The sequence below is a fragment of the Amblyomma maculatum genome, chromosome 11, assembly GCF_055883805.1.
Source record: "Amblyomma maculatum isolate TAMU_Amacu chromosome 11, ASM5588380v1, whole genome shotgun sequence".
Lineage (NCBI taxonomy): Eukaryota > Metazoa > Arthropoda > Arachnida > Ixodida > Ixodidae > Amblyomma > Amblyomma maculatum.
In genome coordinates this window covers 106,424,981-106,443,766 of record NC_139354.1, presented here as the reverse complement: position 1 = coordinate 106,443,766, position 18,786 = coordinate 106,424,981, and the positions used below count along the sequence as shown (strand labels likewise).

The 18,786-nt window shown below is 48.4% G+C and overlaps 2 protein-coding genes and 1 pseudogene across 2 annotated transcripts in view; 1 reads left to right on the top strand and 2 right to left on the bottom strand.

The window, feature by feature from the left end:
• LOC146174599 (uncharacterized) overlaps positions 1-9,279 on the top strand; it is a 128,959-nt gene extending 119,680 nt beyond the window's left edge. The window contains exon 4 of the mRNA XM_084583765.1: positions 8,215-9,279. The gene's annotated coding sequence lies outside the window, so the exon portion shown is untranslated. The remainder of the gene's footprint in view (positions 1-8,214) is intronic.
• A 233-nt stretch (positions 9,280-9,512) lies between these two features.
• On the bottom strand, positions 9,513-11,844 carry LOC146174598 (uncharacterized; annotated as a pseudogene).
• Positions 11,845-13,073: 1,229 nt separating this feature from the next.
• LOC146174597 (uncharacterized) lies at positions 13,074-17,392 on the bottom strand. The gene is made up of 2 exons (XM_084585415.1): positions 17,385-17,392; positions 13,074-14,931 (listed from the first exon to the last, which is right to left on the bottom strand). The coding sequence occupies exons 1-2, from the start codon at positions 17,390-17,392 to the stop codon at positions 13,074-13,076; spliced, it is 1,866 nt and encodes a 621-aa protein (XP_084441541.1).
• Between the last annotated feature and the right edge of the window lie 1,394 nt (positions 17,393-18,786).

Here is an 18,786-nt window from a genome sequence, read left to right as displayed (position 1 = left end):
AACATTTTTCATAGTGGTCCCCATGCCTGCCCTCGGAAACCACAGTGGGCGGCAACAGCTCTGGTGGCCTGCTGCGCCATGGTAGAGCTGCCGATGATTTGCATCACAGGTTTGATTTTGCCGCAGCTTACCCCTAGTTCCTATGGTGCTCTCAGGTTTTTGCGACATCTTCCTTCTGCGTCTCCAATAACCTCCTCCGCTCTCCGGTCCCTCTCGGCGTTTCCCAACGAGCGAGGTTCTACCTCCCTTACCGCTACCTGCCTCCAAGGTGACGGCTGCCTGTCCTCTCATATCGGGCACCTCGCAACCGCTGTTGCGTGCCTGTTGTCCAAGCGCGTGCCAAGCGTCTGCAGAAAGCAGGCAGTCTGCCTCCTCGGAAGCCAGTTCCCCTGTTACGGCGCAGAGCAGTGACGCGCTTTTCCCGACATGCTGACCCTGGTTTGCCTCTAAGCTGAGTGGAACTCGAGCTAGTTTTGCTAGCACTCTATTGCCAAATGCATCCACAAGTGTGACGTCTCCCACCTTCTCCGTTCCATTGTTAGGTAGCGCGCCCTCTTTTACGACAGTTATTTCGGTGCCACTGTCAGCCAGCGCTGGCAGAACCGCGTCACCACATCTCAGGTTGACGCAGTCGCGTGAGGCTTTTCCCTTCCTTAACAATGACACTGCACATGTCGTAACATCAACAGTGGCTATCCGTCCACCCTCATCCATAGCTCCGCCGCCGCCGCTGCTAGCATCTCCGCAACTCCCCTGGCCTACAATGTTTTCTCTATTCCACCGCATTTTGCCGGCTCCCCTGTTGGTGGGGTTTTCAGGGCAAGACCTTGCAAAATGTGGGCCATCACAAATGAAGCACGCAGGAGATTTGGAAGACCCTGGGTGCGCCGGCGGAGAAAGTTGATTTTTGCAAAGTTGGTTATTGTTTGCCAGAGGGGCTTCGGCCTGCAATTATTTGTTTCCTTCCTGACCCCTTTCCTTCGAAATCCTCCACCAATTTTGCTATCTCGTGTGGCTTCACTCAGCTGTCCCCTTCCTCTCGTTTGACATACTTGTGAGCCTCAGTGCTCAGTGCCTGCTTCATCTGATCTGCCACATTCAGAGCAATCAGGTCCTCGAGCGTCTTGATCCCCGCACCGCCGTATAAAAAGTATGGTAGCTTTTGATTCGCAACGCAAAATGTTGCCAGGTCTCGTTTTCAGCCGGCAGCGCATTTTGGAACTGCCTTAGGTAATCACCTGGAGACAGTCGCAGCTCGGACAAAATGGTCTTTTTGACCCTATCGTAATTATCTAGCTCTTCGATAGAGAGCTTTGAGAACAGGTGCGGAATTCTCTTGGTCACCAGAGGCAAAACTAAATGGCTCCTAACATTGTCGGGCCCCTGATAGGAGCGGAATATGCCCTCGAGTCCCTCCAGCCATACCACCACTTCTGGGTCTGTCGGAATCGGGGTGAGCAAACTCTTTAGGCGCTTAGCGAAATACGCCAGCCTCTCTTCGCGCATTTGCCCCACGCCTGAGTGCAATCACTTCATTAAACCGCTCTGCAGCTCCAACTGCCACGTTTTCTCTCACTTGATGAGCAGCGTGGTTTTGCTCAGCTCCAGCTCCATTTCTAGCCGTCGCATAGCTGAATCGGGGGTTTCTCCAGCGCTCCCATCTGCTCCTGCAGGCCCTTTTGTTCCCATTCTCTCGTCTGCCCCTGTCAACTCCTCTCCCCTTGAATCTCCGCTACCGCTTCTGCTCTCCTCCACACTCATTATTGCAATCCTTGCGGCGCTACGCAGTATCATGCACAATTCCTGTTACTCTCTACACAACGCACGGCACCAGTAGGCTCCGAGGACCAGCATAAGGGCCACTCACCTTGCCGCTGGCGTAGCCACCCTGCTTTCACCGACTACCGCGTCGTCTGCCGTTCCTGCGTCCTGGCTTTGCACATCTCCGCTGCCAATGCGCGATGTAACACTTGGAAAACACATGAAAAGTCCACCGCTAGTCCATCAGCGGCTGATGTCACTTTCGTGGCCCGATCATGGCTGGTGCGCTGGAAGTTTGTTCTTTGATGCGCTGAGCACTGCTGGTACGGTCCATTGGCCGTGATGCGTGGGGGCGTCTTTTGCTGCCTGCGCGGCTCGCACCTTACGCACACTGATGGCTCAGTCCGTTGGCCACCATGCTGGGCGTCTTTCAATGCTGCGCCTGTCCATTGATCTGAAGTGATGGCTCGGTCCGTCGGCCACAATGTTGCTGTCTTCTCGTGCTGCCTTCTTTCGACGGAGACCTCCTCCTCAGGCGCTGTCCATCGGCCCGGAAGTCTTCCTGCTCAACAAGTTGTTTTGTGATCGCCGAAGGCTGACGGGAGACGGTGATCCTGTCGGCTGTGCCAGTAAACTTCTTTTTGCTGTTTCTTGAAGTTCCTTTTTTTTTTCTTCTTGTTGGTGGTGGTTCAGTCTCCTTGCTTCGCCGAAAGAATCGCAATGGGCCGAATTAAATTAACAAACTGATTTAATTAAAATAATAGGTTGGTTGGATAAACAAGCACAGCACAGTCGAAATAAAGAACAGAAGAGACACTGAGTTGGGTCGCCTCCGGCTTAGGACAGTCCGTCATCCCAAGCGAGCGTACGGGACAACGTCAGTCTTCTCCTTCGCTCGGGCCGCAACTCCCTGGGCCACCCATCGTACCTCGTCGTTTTCGCGCGGTCCCACGTTTCCGTGAAACGTCCCTGGTGTCCCCCCCGTTCACACAGATTCGTGGAAAATCGCAGCCAAGGTTCAGTTCGTCGAAGCGTCCAAACCCCGGCCTTTCCACCACTGGCATTCCACTCGAGGACGCGCACGAGATTTACGGCTACCTGTTACACATACCAAAAAAAAACACCCTACGGGCACTCGACGGGGTCTGCCGACAGCGTTCGGAGCCTCGCGCGCTATCCACCAAGCCAAACACAGAACGATCGAGCGCCTTTCAATGCGCGAGAGCCCCCGCCCCTCAAGAAAGACATAAAACAGACAACGCGCACACGCAAAGACACTTCCCACTATAAACAAAAACAAGAAAAAGGTGCCCCCTCCCTGGGTACGGACGCCGCTCAACCCGTGCGTCTCGCGGGCCGGCTCTCCGAAACTGGAGGAAGCACACAAACACACACAAAAGGAAAACCCGAGTAAACATGCACTATTTACGACCTTACACCCCGCGTACTCTAGATTCTGTCAAGTATGGAAAGACGAGAAAGAAATCATTTGCTGAAAACAAACCATTACATACAAAGAAACAGAACAGATACAATAAAGACCACGTACCAGTTCACAGCTAAACAAAATATCGCCGATGTGCGAAAGGGCAGAGCACTACACCAGCTTTCGGTATCTGCCTAGGCTATGCAAAGTGGGCCTGACCTAGTACCATCCCCGCCCTCGGTGGAAGTAGCTCAGGCTACTCCACTGCTTCCAAAACAGGCTACGCTTCCCTTAGGGTTTGCGGGCCTCAAGACCTCTGCCCGCAAGGCAAGGTCTAAAAAACTGAAGATGTGCCTATAGCATGTTCATTCAGTGCCTCTGCTCTCTGCCGTCGTCGTCACAGAGACGGCGGAGCTGCTTGGATCGGTCCAGAAAAGACAAGGCCTGAGTCGCATCTCCTGAAAAATTTGCATAGTTTCTTTTTTCAAATAAAATAAGATGGCCTTCATAATCCATTGGAACTGCAGGGGACTTTTCGACAACATAGGTGACAAAAGACATTTTAAGCACATTCTACTCTAGCACTCTGCTTACAGGAAACGAATTTAGGCCCTAAACATGCAAATGTCTTAAAAAAAAGGTTGTCTTCCGCTGCGACCGGGAGCAAACAAATAGGCTCTCGAGAGGAGTAGCAATCATAGTAAAGAGGCGTATAGCAGCACATGTGCTAAAATTAAAAACAAAATTCAAAGCTGTAGCAGTTATACTTCTAAATATAAAGCTATTACGGTGTGCTCGGTATACCTGGAACCACATCTAAAGCTAACCTTGCACGAGTTGGAAGACTTAAAAAAAAAGTCAGTTGTCAGAACCATACCTATAGTGGGAGATTTTAATGCTCATTCCCAGTTGCTTTGGGGAAGTGAGAATACTAACACCAGAGGGCAGATTTTATAGCATTTTATTATTTCTAACAATGTTTTCTAAATTCAGGGAAACACACACAATGTTCACCTAACAGTGGAAAAATGAGCTACTTAGACATGTCTTCTACTTCACCTTCTAATTTTACAGATTTTAAGTGGGATGTTTTGGACAACCCATATGGTAGTGATCATTTTCCTGTCATCACTTTAGCACTCTCACCTTCCATCACCTTACACAAATCACGCCATTGGAAAATGCATTTGGCCAACTGGACAAATATTTTGTGAAAATGCAACCCTAGAAAAAATATTTGTAGACAGCCTTGATGTAAATGAAATGAATGAAATGGTTACGACATGTATCATTACTGCTGCACACCTAGCTATACCCCAGTCCTTGGGTATAATACGGGAAAATTTCAAAATTTGGTATACAAAAGAATGCAAAATTGCCAAAAGGAAGCAAAATAATTTGGGGAGTTCTTGGTAGCTACCCTACTTACGAGAGCCTTATAAATATCAAAAAAAGCAAGAGCCCATGCACGATATATATCAGCTGCAATGCTGTAAATTCATCTTGGGCAATCTGACATCAACACCTCTATCACATCAGACAAATGTGGGAGCAAGTGCATAAACTAAATGGCAGATACTCGCCTTTCACAATTCCACTTCTAACAAACCCAGGCGTACAAACAAGCATAGAGGAACAGGCGAACATACTTGGGGAGCTTCACATTACGCAGTCATTTTTGAAGCACAAAATCACAGCCGAAAAAGAGACTTCCAACAAGCGGTAATGAAAATGAACCTTCCAACCGTCTAATCACTTCAGGATATAAATAATGTAATAGCTGGCAAACAGACGGCACCAGGGCCAGATGGAATACATTACAAAATGCTTGCCCACCTATCTGATCGGTCCATAGAAACTCCTGCAATTTTTCAACTACATATGGATATCAGGCAAAATACCAGAAGCTTGGAAAGAAGCTGTAACTATACTGTTCTTGAAACCTGGCGAAACACCAATCTTCCAGCAGCTACAGACCCATACACAGACTTCTTGACGTAAATCAGGGCGGCTCAACAAGTGACCATTTCGTCCAGTTTGAAAAGAGTCAGAAAAGCCTTTATACACAGGCAAGACTGCCTTGCAGTCTTTTATCTCGAGAAAGCTTATAACACTACATGGAGGTTCGGAATTCTATGTGACTTTGGCATTCATGGCGGAATGTTGAAATGCATGGAAGACTCTTTCTGCCCGTTCATTTCGGGTACATCTTGGGGCCACCCTTTCAGAGAACTTCATACAAAAAAATGGTGTGCCTCAAAGGTGCATCTTACGTTTTACACTATTCATAGTAAAAATCAACTCCATAGCAAATGAAATCCCAAAGTCCTGGAAGAAAACTACAGAAATTACAAAACATTTTACACCATATTGGTAGCGCCATAGTGAATGAAAGGGGAAAAAATAGCAAGGTTGCCTCTCAGTGTGCATCAATCTTCACTACTGAATGCTATGCAGTTTTCCTAGCCGTAGAACAAATAGCTAAGAACAGCATTAAAAACAGTATAATCTACAAGACTCCCTCAGTGCAATCACAGCACTGCTATGTCTGGTAGTATTAGCTTAAACACGGGCATGAGATCAAGTTTCGCTAGGTGCCTAGCCATGTAGGCATTAGAGGTAATGAACAAGCTGATGAATGTGCATCAACCGCCCGCAAGGCTAAAATACAAAACATGAACATACCGCACAAAGATATAAAATTTGTGCAGAGAAAGTTAAGATCAAAATGGCAGGTTTCGTGGAACTCTGAAATAGCAAACTACACTGTGTTAAACCTGTTATTCATGAATGGAAATCATGCAGTCACCAAAAACATTTCTTCGGGGTAACATGTAGTCTTCGCATTGGCCACACACATCTGACGCACAACTTCGTCCTCAATTAAGAGAATAAACCAATATGTGAAGGGTGTGTAGATATAGCGCAGTAAACCGCATATTAATGTCATGTAACATTTTGAAAAACTGGAAAAAAAACATTTTATCGAGTTTTACACCGAACAGATACCATTCCATCCTTCACTTCTAGGAGAGAATGCAATTGTTATTTTCATGTGTTTTAATTACCTAAACGAAACTATGCTAATAAACAAGCTATAATAGCCTAGCAGCATTTAAATAATTTCTGTACAAAAATAAATTTACACCTCGTATGTGGTGCATGATAGCCTTAGTCGCTTATGCGCCATAAAACCCAAAACAACACAATTTTGTACCGCGCCTTTAGGAACAGAATACAAAGAAGGCATGCTGCAAAGGCTCAAGTTGGTTTTTTGTGGACAATATATGTATCTGAAGAGGGGTTTATTGGTGGGTATTCGGAGGACTGGAGACGGCGACCGGTGACACAAGACGGTCCGAGCTCTCAGTGCGCGCGCCACCTGATCGGCGTCTTTATCGTCGTTAGCTTCGGTGCTGTATTATCTTCCTTACAATTGCCCCGGCGGAAAGAGGGAGCTATCCTGGCGACTTAGGGCGAGGGTATGACAAGGGGGTCGCAGTATGGCTTATGTTGACTGACGTGAACAACTTCTCGCCCTCAGCGACGGTGGTCTGAAGAAGGCGTTGCCAGCTCCACGACGTAGTTAACTGGTGATGTACGCTCTAATACACGATAAGGGCCATTATCTTTGCAGGGAATTTGGGATCAGCCAGAACACACAGCCAGATGAGGGTGTTGGTAGGAAAGTCAGCAGCGGGCTTTCCGGGCTTTCCGTGATGTCGGCGAAGATCTTGAATGTCTGACGTGAATGAGCGCGCCAGCTGACGGCACTGCTCAGCATTACGGGCAACAGCAGAAAGAGAAGTGTACTCTGAACTGTCGGGGTGGTTAGGAAGTATGGTGTCCAGTAGACAGGAAGGCTCATGACCGTATAGGAAAAAGAATGGGGAAAATTCTGTCGTTGCCTGAGACACTGTGTTATAGGCATAGGGGATGTACGGAAGCACCTGATCCCAATTAGACGCATCAGAAGAAATGTACATGGCGAGCATGTCACAAAGAGTTCGGTTAAACCTTTCTGTGAGGCTGTTGGTTTCAGGATGGTAAGCTGTGGTGGTTCGATGTATTGTTTGGCAAGCTTCCAACAACTCATTGACCACTTGAGATAGGAAGCCGCGGCCGCAGTCACTGAAAAGTGAAAACGACGATGTCATCCAAATAACAAAGACAAATGTTCCACTTGGGGCCGCGTAGTATGTTGTCCACCATTCGCTCAAACGTAGCAGGAGCGTTGCGAAGACCAAACGGCATCACAGTGAACTCATATAATCTATCAGGTGTAACAAAGGCTGTCCTGGGTCAGTCGGACTCAGCCATAGGGACTTGCCAGAACGCAGGTCCAGGGATGAAAAGAACTCTGCTCCTTGTAAACAATCGATGACGTCGTCAATGCGGGGTAGTGGGTATACGTCTTTATGAGTAATTTTGTTAAGACGGCGGTAGTCAACGCAAAATCTTATGGAGCCTGCCTTCTTTTTCACAAGTACCACGGGAGACAACCACGGACTACATGAAGGCTGAATTACACCACGTTGTAGCATGTCGTCGAGTTGGTCAGCATTAACATTGCGCTCCTTAGGCTAAACATGGTAAGGGCGCTGGCGACGAGGGGCATGACTGCCGGTGTCGATGTGGTGAACAACCTCGGTCGCACGGCCCAAGGAAGTAGTGGAAATCAAATTGCACTACTTTTCCCATGTGGTCTTGCCCATAGCTCTGGGTAGTTTATAATGACTGTGCGACAAAAATAAATGTCATCATTATGGGCAGCACTGTTAAAGTGCATATTGCAATTGATTAAATTCATAGAAATGCATCTTGTTTATGTGAAGTGCGCACTGCCCAAACTTGGGTGGTCCAAATTACATTGCAGTAGCTGCGTGCATGCTGTGTTTATTATGATTGAAGCTTTAACTGTTAAGTTATGTATATTCTCTCGTTACACTACAACTGATTAATGTGCTGTGCATTTTTGTTATGCGATGTTTACTAATCACCAGCATTTATTTTGTTTTTCTGTGCAGGCTTGCCAAACAGACGACCACGCGGGCTTTTCAGACACATTTTCAGTGTTTTTATGTTCCTCAAGAGAGAATGATGCGTGCACTCAAGTGAACCACAAAGGTGTTTGTGACGCAGAAGTCCAGTGCAAGCCCCCTGTGGTTTCCCTAGGACAGCTTGCTTCACAGGGTATGACAGCGTCCAAGTCTGCGCTGCTGCCATGAAAGACTAGTGCGGAGTGTCCCTTGATGTATTTGCCCTCTTGCTAAGCATATTGCCTCGTTCTGCAGAGCGGTCATGTGATGTTCCAATGACCGACAGACTTGTGTTATTCTTGATGAAGATTTAGCTTGGGATCACTTACTCTTCCCTTGCAGTGCTCTTTCTGTATCAAGGAATACTGTGTCTCGCCACTTGAAGAGTGTCCTTCGAACTTTGAGCGTTTCCACATGGAAGTGGATATATCGCTCTCCCGTGGATGTCACTAGGCAGACAATGCCAAATTGCTTCAAAGCACATTACAAGGAGCGTTCAATGATAATTGACTGTACTGAGGTTCATACAGAACAGCCCAGCACTGTGCAGCAGCAAAGAGTGCTGTATTCACACTACAAGGGAGGATATACACTAAAATTCCTTGTTGGAATCACACCATGTGGCACAGTTTGCTTCTGCTCGAAAGCATATGGAGGCAGGTGTTCCGATGCCTTTATTACAGTGGACTCTGGATTTCTAAAGCTGGTTCAGTCAGGCGATGTTGTCATGGCTGACAAGGGGTTTCCAAGTATAAAGGGACAAGGTGCACAGGCTGTATTAGTGATGCCCCCTTTTTTGCAAGGACATGACCAATTTTCAGAAAGTGAGGTGCACGAGACTTATCAAGGCAGGTGTTCCGATGCCTTTATTACAGTGGACTCTGGATTTCTAGTGCTGGTTCAGTCAGGCGATGTTGTCATGGCTGACAAGGGGTTTCCAAGTATAAGGGGAAGCCTTCAAGGTGCACAGGCTGTATTAGTGATGCCCCCTTTTTTGCAAGGACATGACCAATTTTCAGAAAGTGAGGTGCACGAGACTTATCACATTGCACAAGTACGAATTCATGTAGAAAGGATTATCCAGCCTATCAAGATGTACAATATACTTAACACACGTGTGCCCACAGAGCTGATTCCAGCAATGAGCTACATATTTCATGTCTGCTGCACTTTAGCAAATCTGCAGCCACCTATTATACGCTATGGGAAGTGATTCTTGAAACTGTGTACCCCCTTCAGTGAGCAGGCCTGTACTATTTTTGCAGAAATATTTATTGGATGGATGGATAAAACTTTATTTGAGCAAAGGAGTTTGGGACTCGCAGATCCCTGGGCCCCCGCACGGCCCCACTGTACTCAAGCGTTCACGCCCCGAAGGTCCATTACGCTGGTAGCCCGGCTTGTGACAGTTTCCTGATCAGCCGGGTCCGTAGAGCGCAGCAGGGTCTCCCAGTCCTCCCAGGTGATAAGGTGCTCCAGGCCCCGCGGGGGAGGGTCCGCCGGGCAGAGTGTTAAGATGTGAAGGGCGTTAGCGTGTAATTCGGGACAGAGGGTGCATGCGGGTGTAGGACAGAGGGGATGATAGTAAGAAAGAGATTGAGGGGATGGGAAGGTGTGCGTTTGGAGACGTCTCCAAATAGTGGCACGTCTATTGTCTAGGGATGAGTGAGGCGGAGGGTATAGCTGCCGAGTGGCTCTGTAGGCCTCGGTCAGCTCGCTGAAAGTGTGCATGCGTTCCCTCGTGAATCCCAGGTCGGAGGCTTCCTGTGCCCGGTGTATGGTACCTCGGGCTAAAAAGTTGGCAGCCTCGTTGCCAGGGTTCCCGGAGTGTGCCGGCACCCAAATCAGCTCCACTTGGCGGGACGGGTTTTGCGCAGCAGACGAGCTTAGAATGTCAAAGGCTGGACTATGGACTCTGCCTCGCGCAAAATTTTGAATGGCAGTTTTGGAGTCACTGAGAATGTAATTTGCTTTCGTATGCGTTATGGCGGCAGCTATTGCAGCTTCTTCGGCTTCTTCAGAGGTGAGGTTTGGTAGAAGTGGCAGCTTAAAAAGTGGGGAGAGAGAGGAGTTTACTGCTGCCTGTGCATGCTGCATCCACCCATGCGGTTTCGGAGTCGGAGCCGTACTGTCGGTGGAGTGCCTTAGCACGGGCTATACGGCGCTGTTCGTGGAGATGGGGATGCATATTTCGGGGAAGGGGCTTAATAATAAGCTCCTTGTGGATATGCTTGGGTATAGGGAAGAGGTCTGGGTCATTTGCGGGTATCCTGACTCCGAGATGAGAGAGTATGTGGCGACCCGTTGATGTGCGTGTGAGTCGTATGTATTGGGCATGTTTGTGGGCTTCAATGAGCTCCTCAATGCTATTGTGTATGCCTAGGGCTGCAAGGCGTTCGTTAGGCGTGTTGCAGGGTAGTTTGAGTGCGGTCTTATAGGCTTTGCGAATGAGTATATTTAAAGCGTTGATGTCGTGTTTTGCAAGTGAGAGGTAGGGAGTTGTGTAGAGCACCCGACTAAGGACAAAGGCTTGAATGAGGCGACATAAATCGCGTTCTTTCATTCCCCTGTGCCTTACTGTTACTCTCCTAATGAGGTGCGATATGGTACCAGTAATCTGCTGGAGTTTCTTGAGTGTGATGGTGTTTTTCCCATTGGATTGGATGTGGAGTCCTAGTATCCTGAGGTTGGGAACCTCAGGGACGGGCCGGTCTTCAATGGTGACTGAAATCGGGGCACACGGAGAGTTTCGTGGACGGATGATGAGGAGCTCTGACTTCTCCGCAGAGCATGATAGCCCTATGCTGCTTGCGTGAGTTTGGGTGGTGGTAGCTGCTGTTTGTAGGGCTTCCTCTATTTCTCCGTCGTTGCCATGTGTGGTCCATATGGTTATGTCGTCAGCATATAGTGTGTGGCGTAGGTGTGGGATGGTGTTCAATTTGCTAGCAAGGGGTATGAGGGTGATATTGAAGAGGAGAGGCGATAGTACAGACCCCTGTGGGGTGCCTACACTTTTGAGGGTGAATTTCTCTGAGGTTAGGGGGCCAAAATGGATTTCAGCTGTTCTATCTGATAAGAAGGCCTTGATGTATGAGTACGTGCGTTCTCCAACATTGAGGGAGGAGAGTGCACTAACGATCGCTAAGTGGTGGATGCGATCGAAGGCTTTGGAGAGATCTAAAGCGAGAACTGCTTTGGTGTGTCCTGGTGTGAGGGGGTTGTAAATGTCGTTCGTTAACTGCAGCATAGCGTCCTGAGCCGACAGGTGCGGACGAAAGCCGACCATGCTGTGCGGATACAAGTCGTTGTCAGCCATATGGCGGGCAAGTCTGTTTTGAATAACATGCTCGAAGAGCTTTCCGAGGCATGATGTCTGGGAAATGGGGCGAAGGTTCTGTAGCGTGAGGGGTTTGTTTGACTTGGGAATGAAGACGATTTTGCCATGCCGCCATGATTGGGGCAGAGTGCCTTCATTCCAGCATTTGTTGAAGTAATCCGTAATCTGCACGATAGAATTATCGTCCAAGTTACGGAGAAGGGAATTTGTGATTTGATCTGCCCCTGGAGCAGAATTTGTTCGTAGCGCAAGAAGTGCCGCTCGGACTTCTGCCACCGTGATTTCTTCGTCTAATGTTGGGTTCGGGCATCCGTTGTAACATGGGAGAGCGGTAGGAGTGCCCGGAGACGTGTATGTGATTTTGAGGGTGTCGATTAGGATATCTGTGTCATCTATGTTTTTATGAATGAGGCGAGTAACATGGTGTTGCGTGGCAGATTTTGTTCGTGTTGAATCTATGAGGTGGCGAAGGAGTTGCCAGGCTTTTTTGGAGGATAGTTTGCCAGACATGCTGTCACAGATCTGGTTCCAATTGGAGCGGCAGAGGTCTTCAGAGTGCTGTTGGATTTGTGCTTGAAGTGCTGAGAGACGCTTCTTTAGCGTTCTGTTCAGTTTTTGGCTTTTCCATCGCTCTAAGAGGCTATGGTGAGCTTCCCAGAGGTGAGCGAGGCGGCTGTCAAGGGTAGGAATCTCCCCTTTTGTCTCAATGTATCGGAGGTGGGTCTGGAGATCCTGTGTGAGCGAGTTCATCCAGGCCTCTATGTCAGTGATGGGCTCTGACTCACGTGATTGCCGGGTAGCCCTGAAGTGGTCCCAGTTGATGAGTTTGTGTGTGGTGTAGGCTTTGCGCTTTTGTTGAAAGGGGATGGAGGCGAGAATGATGTAGTGGTCGCTGCCTAATGTATGTTGAGTTCTGTCCCATGTCACATTTGTTAAACAGCGGCTGAATACGAGGTCGGGGCTGGTGTCGACACATACACTATTGCCAATTCTCGTGGGTGTGTTGAAGTTGTTGTGGACGGAAAAATTAAGGTTTTGAAGAAGGGTCCATAATCTGCGGCCTCTGTGTGTGGTTTTGATGTAGCCCCAGTCTGTGTGGGGACTGTTAAAGTCCCCCCCAATGAGTAGAGGGTGCTTACCCGCCAATTTATATATACTCTTTAGGAGAGATTCTAGCGAGGCAATGGGTAATGAGTGTGAATGGTATATGTTGGCGACGTAGATGGATGGGAGAGAGTGGGTGGAGTGTATGATTTCTGTAACTACGCATGGGGCATCTGCAGCTACCTGGTGTGTGATATAGGTGAGACTACGGTGTATAAATGTGGCAGCGCGCGGTGCGTCTGTGGAGTCGGAATATATGGGAGTGTAGCCGGGGATGTGGGATTTCGTCCCGGCTTCTTGTAAGAGGAGAATTTGAGGGGTGGGGAGGAAGGTAGGGAGAAGAAGCTGAAATGGTGCTCGCTTGCCGCGAAAGCCACAGCAGTTCCATGTCAGAATGTTCAGGGAATCAAGTCGGGCCCGCCCCGCCATGTTGAAGCGTTGGGGGTTTTAAAACGGGAGCAGCAGAGGCGTCTGCTGGCCGTGCAGCCTCTCCTATCTGAGGTGGGGGTAGGGGAGCTGCATGAAGTGCGGTGGTCTGCATGACTACCAGTTTCTGAAACATTGCCTCCATATGGGCTTCCATGCGCCGTTCTAAGGCAGCGGCATATTCGGCAAACTTTGCTGACAAAGTTTGGTACTGGCTCTCAAATTGAGAGTTAAGGGTTTGAAGCTTTTTGTCGAATTGTTCGACTAGTTTGTGAATATGTTTGTCGAGTTGTTCGGCAGGGGCGGAATCGGTTTGCGTTTTTGGGTTGGGGGTAATTCGTTGCTTTTTTGCTGGGGGGCTGGAGTTGGTTTCTTTAGGTTTATCTTCTACTGGGCTTTGATTCGTCTCCATTGCGGCATGCGGCGGGGGTGGGGGTGGCACTGGGGCAGGGGTTAGGTGTTGTGGAGCGGGAATGGTGGGGCTGTTATGTAGTAGAGCTGTTAGTCGACTTACCTCCGCCCTCAGGGCCCGGAGCTCCTCTTGTCCAGATTCGCGGGCCTCTGGATGGATTGTGGCTGGCTTTTCTTTGGTTCTGTCTGCCCACGTTAGTCCTTTCTGTACTTTAGGCTTTTTTTCACTGGATGGTGAACGGGAATTCGTCTCGGAGTGGCTGTTGTCCCGTGTTGACTGGCGGGAATGGTTTTCAGTCCTGGGCTGGTGGCCTTGCGTTGACTGGGTCGGGGGTCTTCGTGGTCGTAGGTATCGGTGCTGGCATAAGATATTGCCAGTGTGATGGTTTCCACCGCACACAATACACTTGGGCGCGCAAGTAGGGGGGTCGGATGGTGTGTGTTGTTCGCCACAATTGTGGCATCGCCCACTATCTGCTAGGGGGCACACGTCGCGTCGGTGGCCGGCTTCTCGGCAGTTGTAACAGGCCTCTACTTTGGGTTTGTGTTGGTAGCACACATGTACACCTCCCCAGTAGCAGATGGAATCTGGAATTGGTCCTTTGGCGAAGGTGATTAGGACTGATCCCTTTCGCCCGAAGGGGCGTGCATCAACAATTGGTGCACGAGGGTTGAAGGGGATCAGTCCTTCTAGGAGTTCTGCGCGTGATTCCCCATCGTAGGCCATGTGTATGACCCCTCTTACTGCTTCGTCAGGCGGCGCAAGGTGCGCTGTCACTGTGAATTCTTGGCCCCCTATGCTGATGGCCGAGAGCTTGGCGTAGGCTCGTGCTCGTGCTTCTGCTGGCGTGCTGATGGTGAATGTGTTGTTGATCGGGTGCAGCCGCACTTTGTCCTGATGGATGGCTTCTTGGGGGGGTATCTTAGCAGCGTTGCAGGACGCTAGAAGTATGGATTTCGGGATAGCTGTGGTGATATTCCATCCTCCTCGCGGGCGCACAACAATCTTTAAGTCGTCTTGCGGCAGTCGTGGCAATGGAGTGCCTCGCCGGCGTGGCAGCGGCGACGACAGAGCTTTTTGTGTGGTAGGTGGTGTTCCGTTTCGCCCACCACCTTCAATAGCTGCGTCGGTGCCTTTTTTCGGTGGTCGGTGGCGGTTCCGGAGAGCAATGACGGTTTCCCAGTCATCGCTTTGGGCTTCGGCCGGAGTGATAGTTTCCCCAGGCACCTGGTACTGCATCGCAGCCCCGATATTCTCCTCGGTGTCGAGAGCTTCGGTTGCTAGGCCTGCCAGGCCCAGCTCCGGCGTAGCCAGCGGCGGCGGAGAGCCGGCAGCGCGAGGTGGCCCAGACGCTTTTCCGGGAATCGAGCCGGGGGGCTTGGGGCGGCGGGTCGAGCTTCGAAACGACGGGCGCAGGAGGTCACCTCTGGATCGACGGAAGAAGACAAGACGCAAGAGGCTACGATGTTGGCCGAAATATTTATTCTATACAAACAGTTCAGTTTCTTTTTCTTGATGAGAGTGGGATTTATTCTATACAAATAGTTCACGGCTTCTTGATGAGGGTGGGGAGCAGCCAAGTAAAGTAAAAATCCTCTAAGGCTCGCACAGCTGAGCATAGAAAACTGTTGTCCCTCTGTACAGTGACAGAAATGCTGTGCTTGGTTGAGTAAACAAAGAGAAAGCATTCAGTTAGGTTACATATATACATAAGCAGCTGCACCTGTGTATAATATTGATGGCTAGGTCGCAGGGTCAGTTTGTTGTTCATATACTTAATGTAGGGCACAAATGTCAGTAGCTGCTCGGCATCAATAATGAAATTGTCTCTCCTTGAGAACGGACATTTTATCCGTTCTCAAGGCAGGCATCTGCAGGCAGATGCCATTTGCAGTTTCAAAAAGCCCATTGCGGCTTCCACACAGCCACGGCTGTGTTGGGTGCACAGCAAGTCGAGTCTGGAAAAGAGAAGTCCTCTTCTGAAATACATGTCATGTCAGTCCACACTTCATAAATTCATGGAAAAAACAATGCGGTGTTTATGTGCATTCATGTGAGCAATAAGACTATCCATTGTGTCAGCTTTTAAGTCAAACAGGTCACATGCATTACCTCTACCACATGTGTGCCAACTTTCTTTTCAAACTCTTTGCGTGCCACTGGCTCCATCTTCATGCCTGAAAAAACAATTTCAATGAACCAAACATGCAATGGTCTGATGTTGGGGAACATACCATACGAAGTGGCCTCTGTATAAAACCCTCGACCATTAAAGATAGTTTGCAAAATCTTGGGGTGACTTCCTTGTTCTCAGGATTGTGTGTGCCTGTGAGCACGTTATTCTTGGCTTACTTTCTTGGTGCCACCTGTCAGAACGTTTAAGAGATGAATTCTATTACTGCTATGAAGTGTGACATGTTGGCAGAGAGGAGAAACACTCACCTAAAATTACTAGCCTGCCATTTGGTCAAGGCACACGGCCGCAGAGAACTTGTGCATTTTATATGTTTTGCGTAGTAGTCAGCCACTTCTGTTGTCATTCTTCATGCTCTCTTTTTCTTATTACTACCTTTGGAAAGTCTCCAACAACTTTTAAACTGTACAAGGCCTCTTTTGGCTCATGCAGAACTGTTTTCAATTGTGTTATGTCTTCCTCCAACACTATTTTGTTTACAATATCCTGGAGGACAGTCTTGTATGACCCCTTGCAAGTTACATTTTTCGTCTTCAAAATCCTTGCCATTAGGCAGTCAATCTGAAAAATGCTTTGTCAGGAAGCTTGGGTCTAAGGGTCCTGGAGCTTCTGCTCCACCTACAATGGATGCTTGTTAGCTGTAAGAATATGTGAAAGTAAGATGAAATAAAGAAGTTGCAGCACACTTTGTGGGAACTGCAATTTCAAAACCAAAGCACTAACACTGTTTTTAATTGATTAACAATTGCACACGAAAATGCCTGGTAATAAAATAAAATGTACATTTATCATGCATGAGTTCAGTACTTATATGCATTGCTTACCACCAAAACGTTCAACTGATGCTTTGTCATCCACACGCGGCTTCTTGGCTGGTTTTCCCCACTTCTGCCGCTGCGATGTGCACAATACGGCTTCATGTAGGTTTACATAAAGTGTGACGGCGGCGCAGTGCTTGCAGGTTCCTGCCGCGCCGTACCTGCAGCTGCAATGTCCACCTTGTATCTGGCGGTCTTTATCGCTTAGCTGCAATGAGCAAATGTAGATGCAACACTTAACACAGAGCAATCTACTCACTAAGAACAAATATTCCTTTTTTTTTCTTGCAAACATGCCTTAAGTCATACTGTAGAAAATGATAATTTCTTCCAGAAACATTCACGTCATTGTGAAAACGTATTATGATTACGTTTCCGCCGAGTAATGGAAGTACAAAACAGCATTTTTAACACGCCTATGTTCCTGAGTTCTTTTTTTTTTTTTTTTTTGTGCGTGTGTAACAATGCCGCTGAAAGAGCATACCAAGCTAATCAGCTTCAAATTTGTGAAGCATTTTATGTGTCAGGGTACTCTTCGTGTAGCCTGCCTCTTTGGTGTCTTCTTTGTAATTCAGCCAGCTGTGAACCAAGGCGAGATCCCTGAAATGAAAAATGATTTTCACATTCCATTTCTTAGTTTTCATTCGTATGCGATACAGGCTGATGAGAAAGTTGTTCAGGTCTACTCCTTCCTTGTGACTTGTAGAAACGGACCCTAGCAGCCCTTTCAACTTCAACATATTTTTTCTGTTTCTTGTCGTACCGCTTGGTAGAGTCCACAGGCTCAGCTCCACAACATGAAGACAGCACAGTAACTCACCATAACTCACAGTAACTCACCATAACCAGCCTTCCTTCAGCGCTCACCTTCTCATGACTTGATCCTTGTCCTTCAGCAACTAACTATCGGATTTGAGAGTTGTCGTGACTCTGTCATCACAGTGCCGTGGCCGAACATTCCCTGCTCTAGAAGGCGCTCGAATAATGGCACGGACGTAAAAAATTTATCAAAAAACGTAATCATCCCCTCGAGGCATTGTGTCTGCAAGTCGCATGACAATCCCTCCTCCAATTCCGAGATCTTTGGGCTCAGAGGGAATTGTGTTGTGGCACCTTGATAGATTTCAAAGTCCAGTACCCTACCGAGAGAGTCAGCAAGGACGACCCCGCAGGGGGCACCTGTTAAAGCAGGTGTTTGTGTGTTTTGTGCGACACCACGGACCCCAGCACCCACGCTTAGCCGTGCGTGGCATTGCCGTGTCCGGGGAAAAGGGGATCCTGGTGGTTGAGCCGATGCCGAGTGTTCGGACCTTTAAGGCCCCTCGGCGGAGGCAACACACCACTTTGGCCCCAGCTTCACGTAGACGGCACATCCGGGCTGACCCACCCGGGGGAAATCGGCAGTCGCCTTTTCCTGTTCTCCCCTCCATCTTTCACTTTCCTATTTTCTTTCTTAGAACTGTCCTGTCCTCTCTTACCTTCTTCATTTCTTTCTACTTCCAGGCAGCGAGGGTTAACCTTGTGTGGCTAGCTACCCTGAGTTAGGCCATATTGGGTTATAGTTACGGTGTACAGCTGGCGTGGGCAGGAATTGACAATTTCTGTCCCGTCCCCTCGTTGGGCTCCATGGTGGGTGGCTGGCACTGCAGCCGAACAATATACTTTTTTATGGCATCTAAACTCCTTAACCCCGATCGTCCTCCTTCTAAAAGGGGGCGCACCGAGACCACCATGTTCTTCTCAAAGAACATAAACAACTTTCCTCGTTTCCACGTGGTCCACAGTGACCACGAGGAAATCACTGCACGACTTGTTTGACACATTTGTTCTTTCTCGAACGTTGACTGAGGCCATTGGCCAGGGCTATAAGATAAAGAAACTTGGGAAACGGTGACCTGCTACTAGAATTAATCATCAGTATCAGAAGCTCAGTGCAGTCGAATCATTTGGAGAAATACCGGTACAGATTAGCCCGCACCGATCACTAAACACTGCCCGAGGAGTCATCTCTGATGATGACCTTAGGCACGTGAGTGAACAAGAACTTCTTGAAGGCCTGAAGGAACAAAATGTCACAGATGTTTACCGGATAAAGATCAGACGAGATAACAAAGAGATAGAAACAAAGCACATTGTACTCACCTTTGCTGCAAGCACTCTTCCAGAATCTGTCGAAGTAGGCTACACAAAGATAAAACACACCCTACATCCCTAACCCACGCCGTTGCTTCAAATGTCAGAAATATGGCCATGGCTCTCAGAGTTGCCG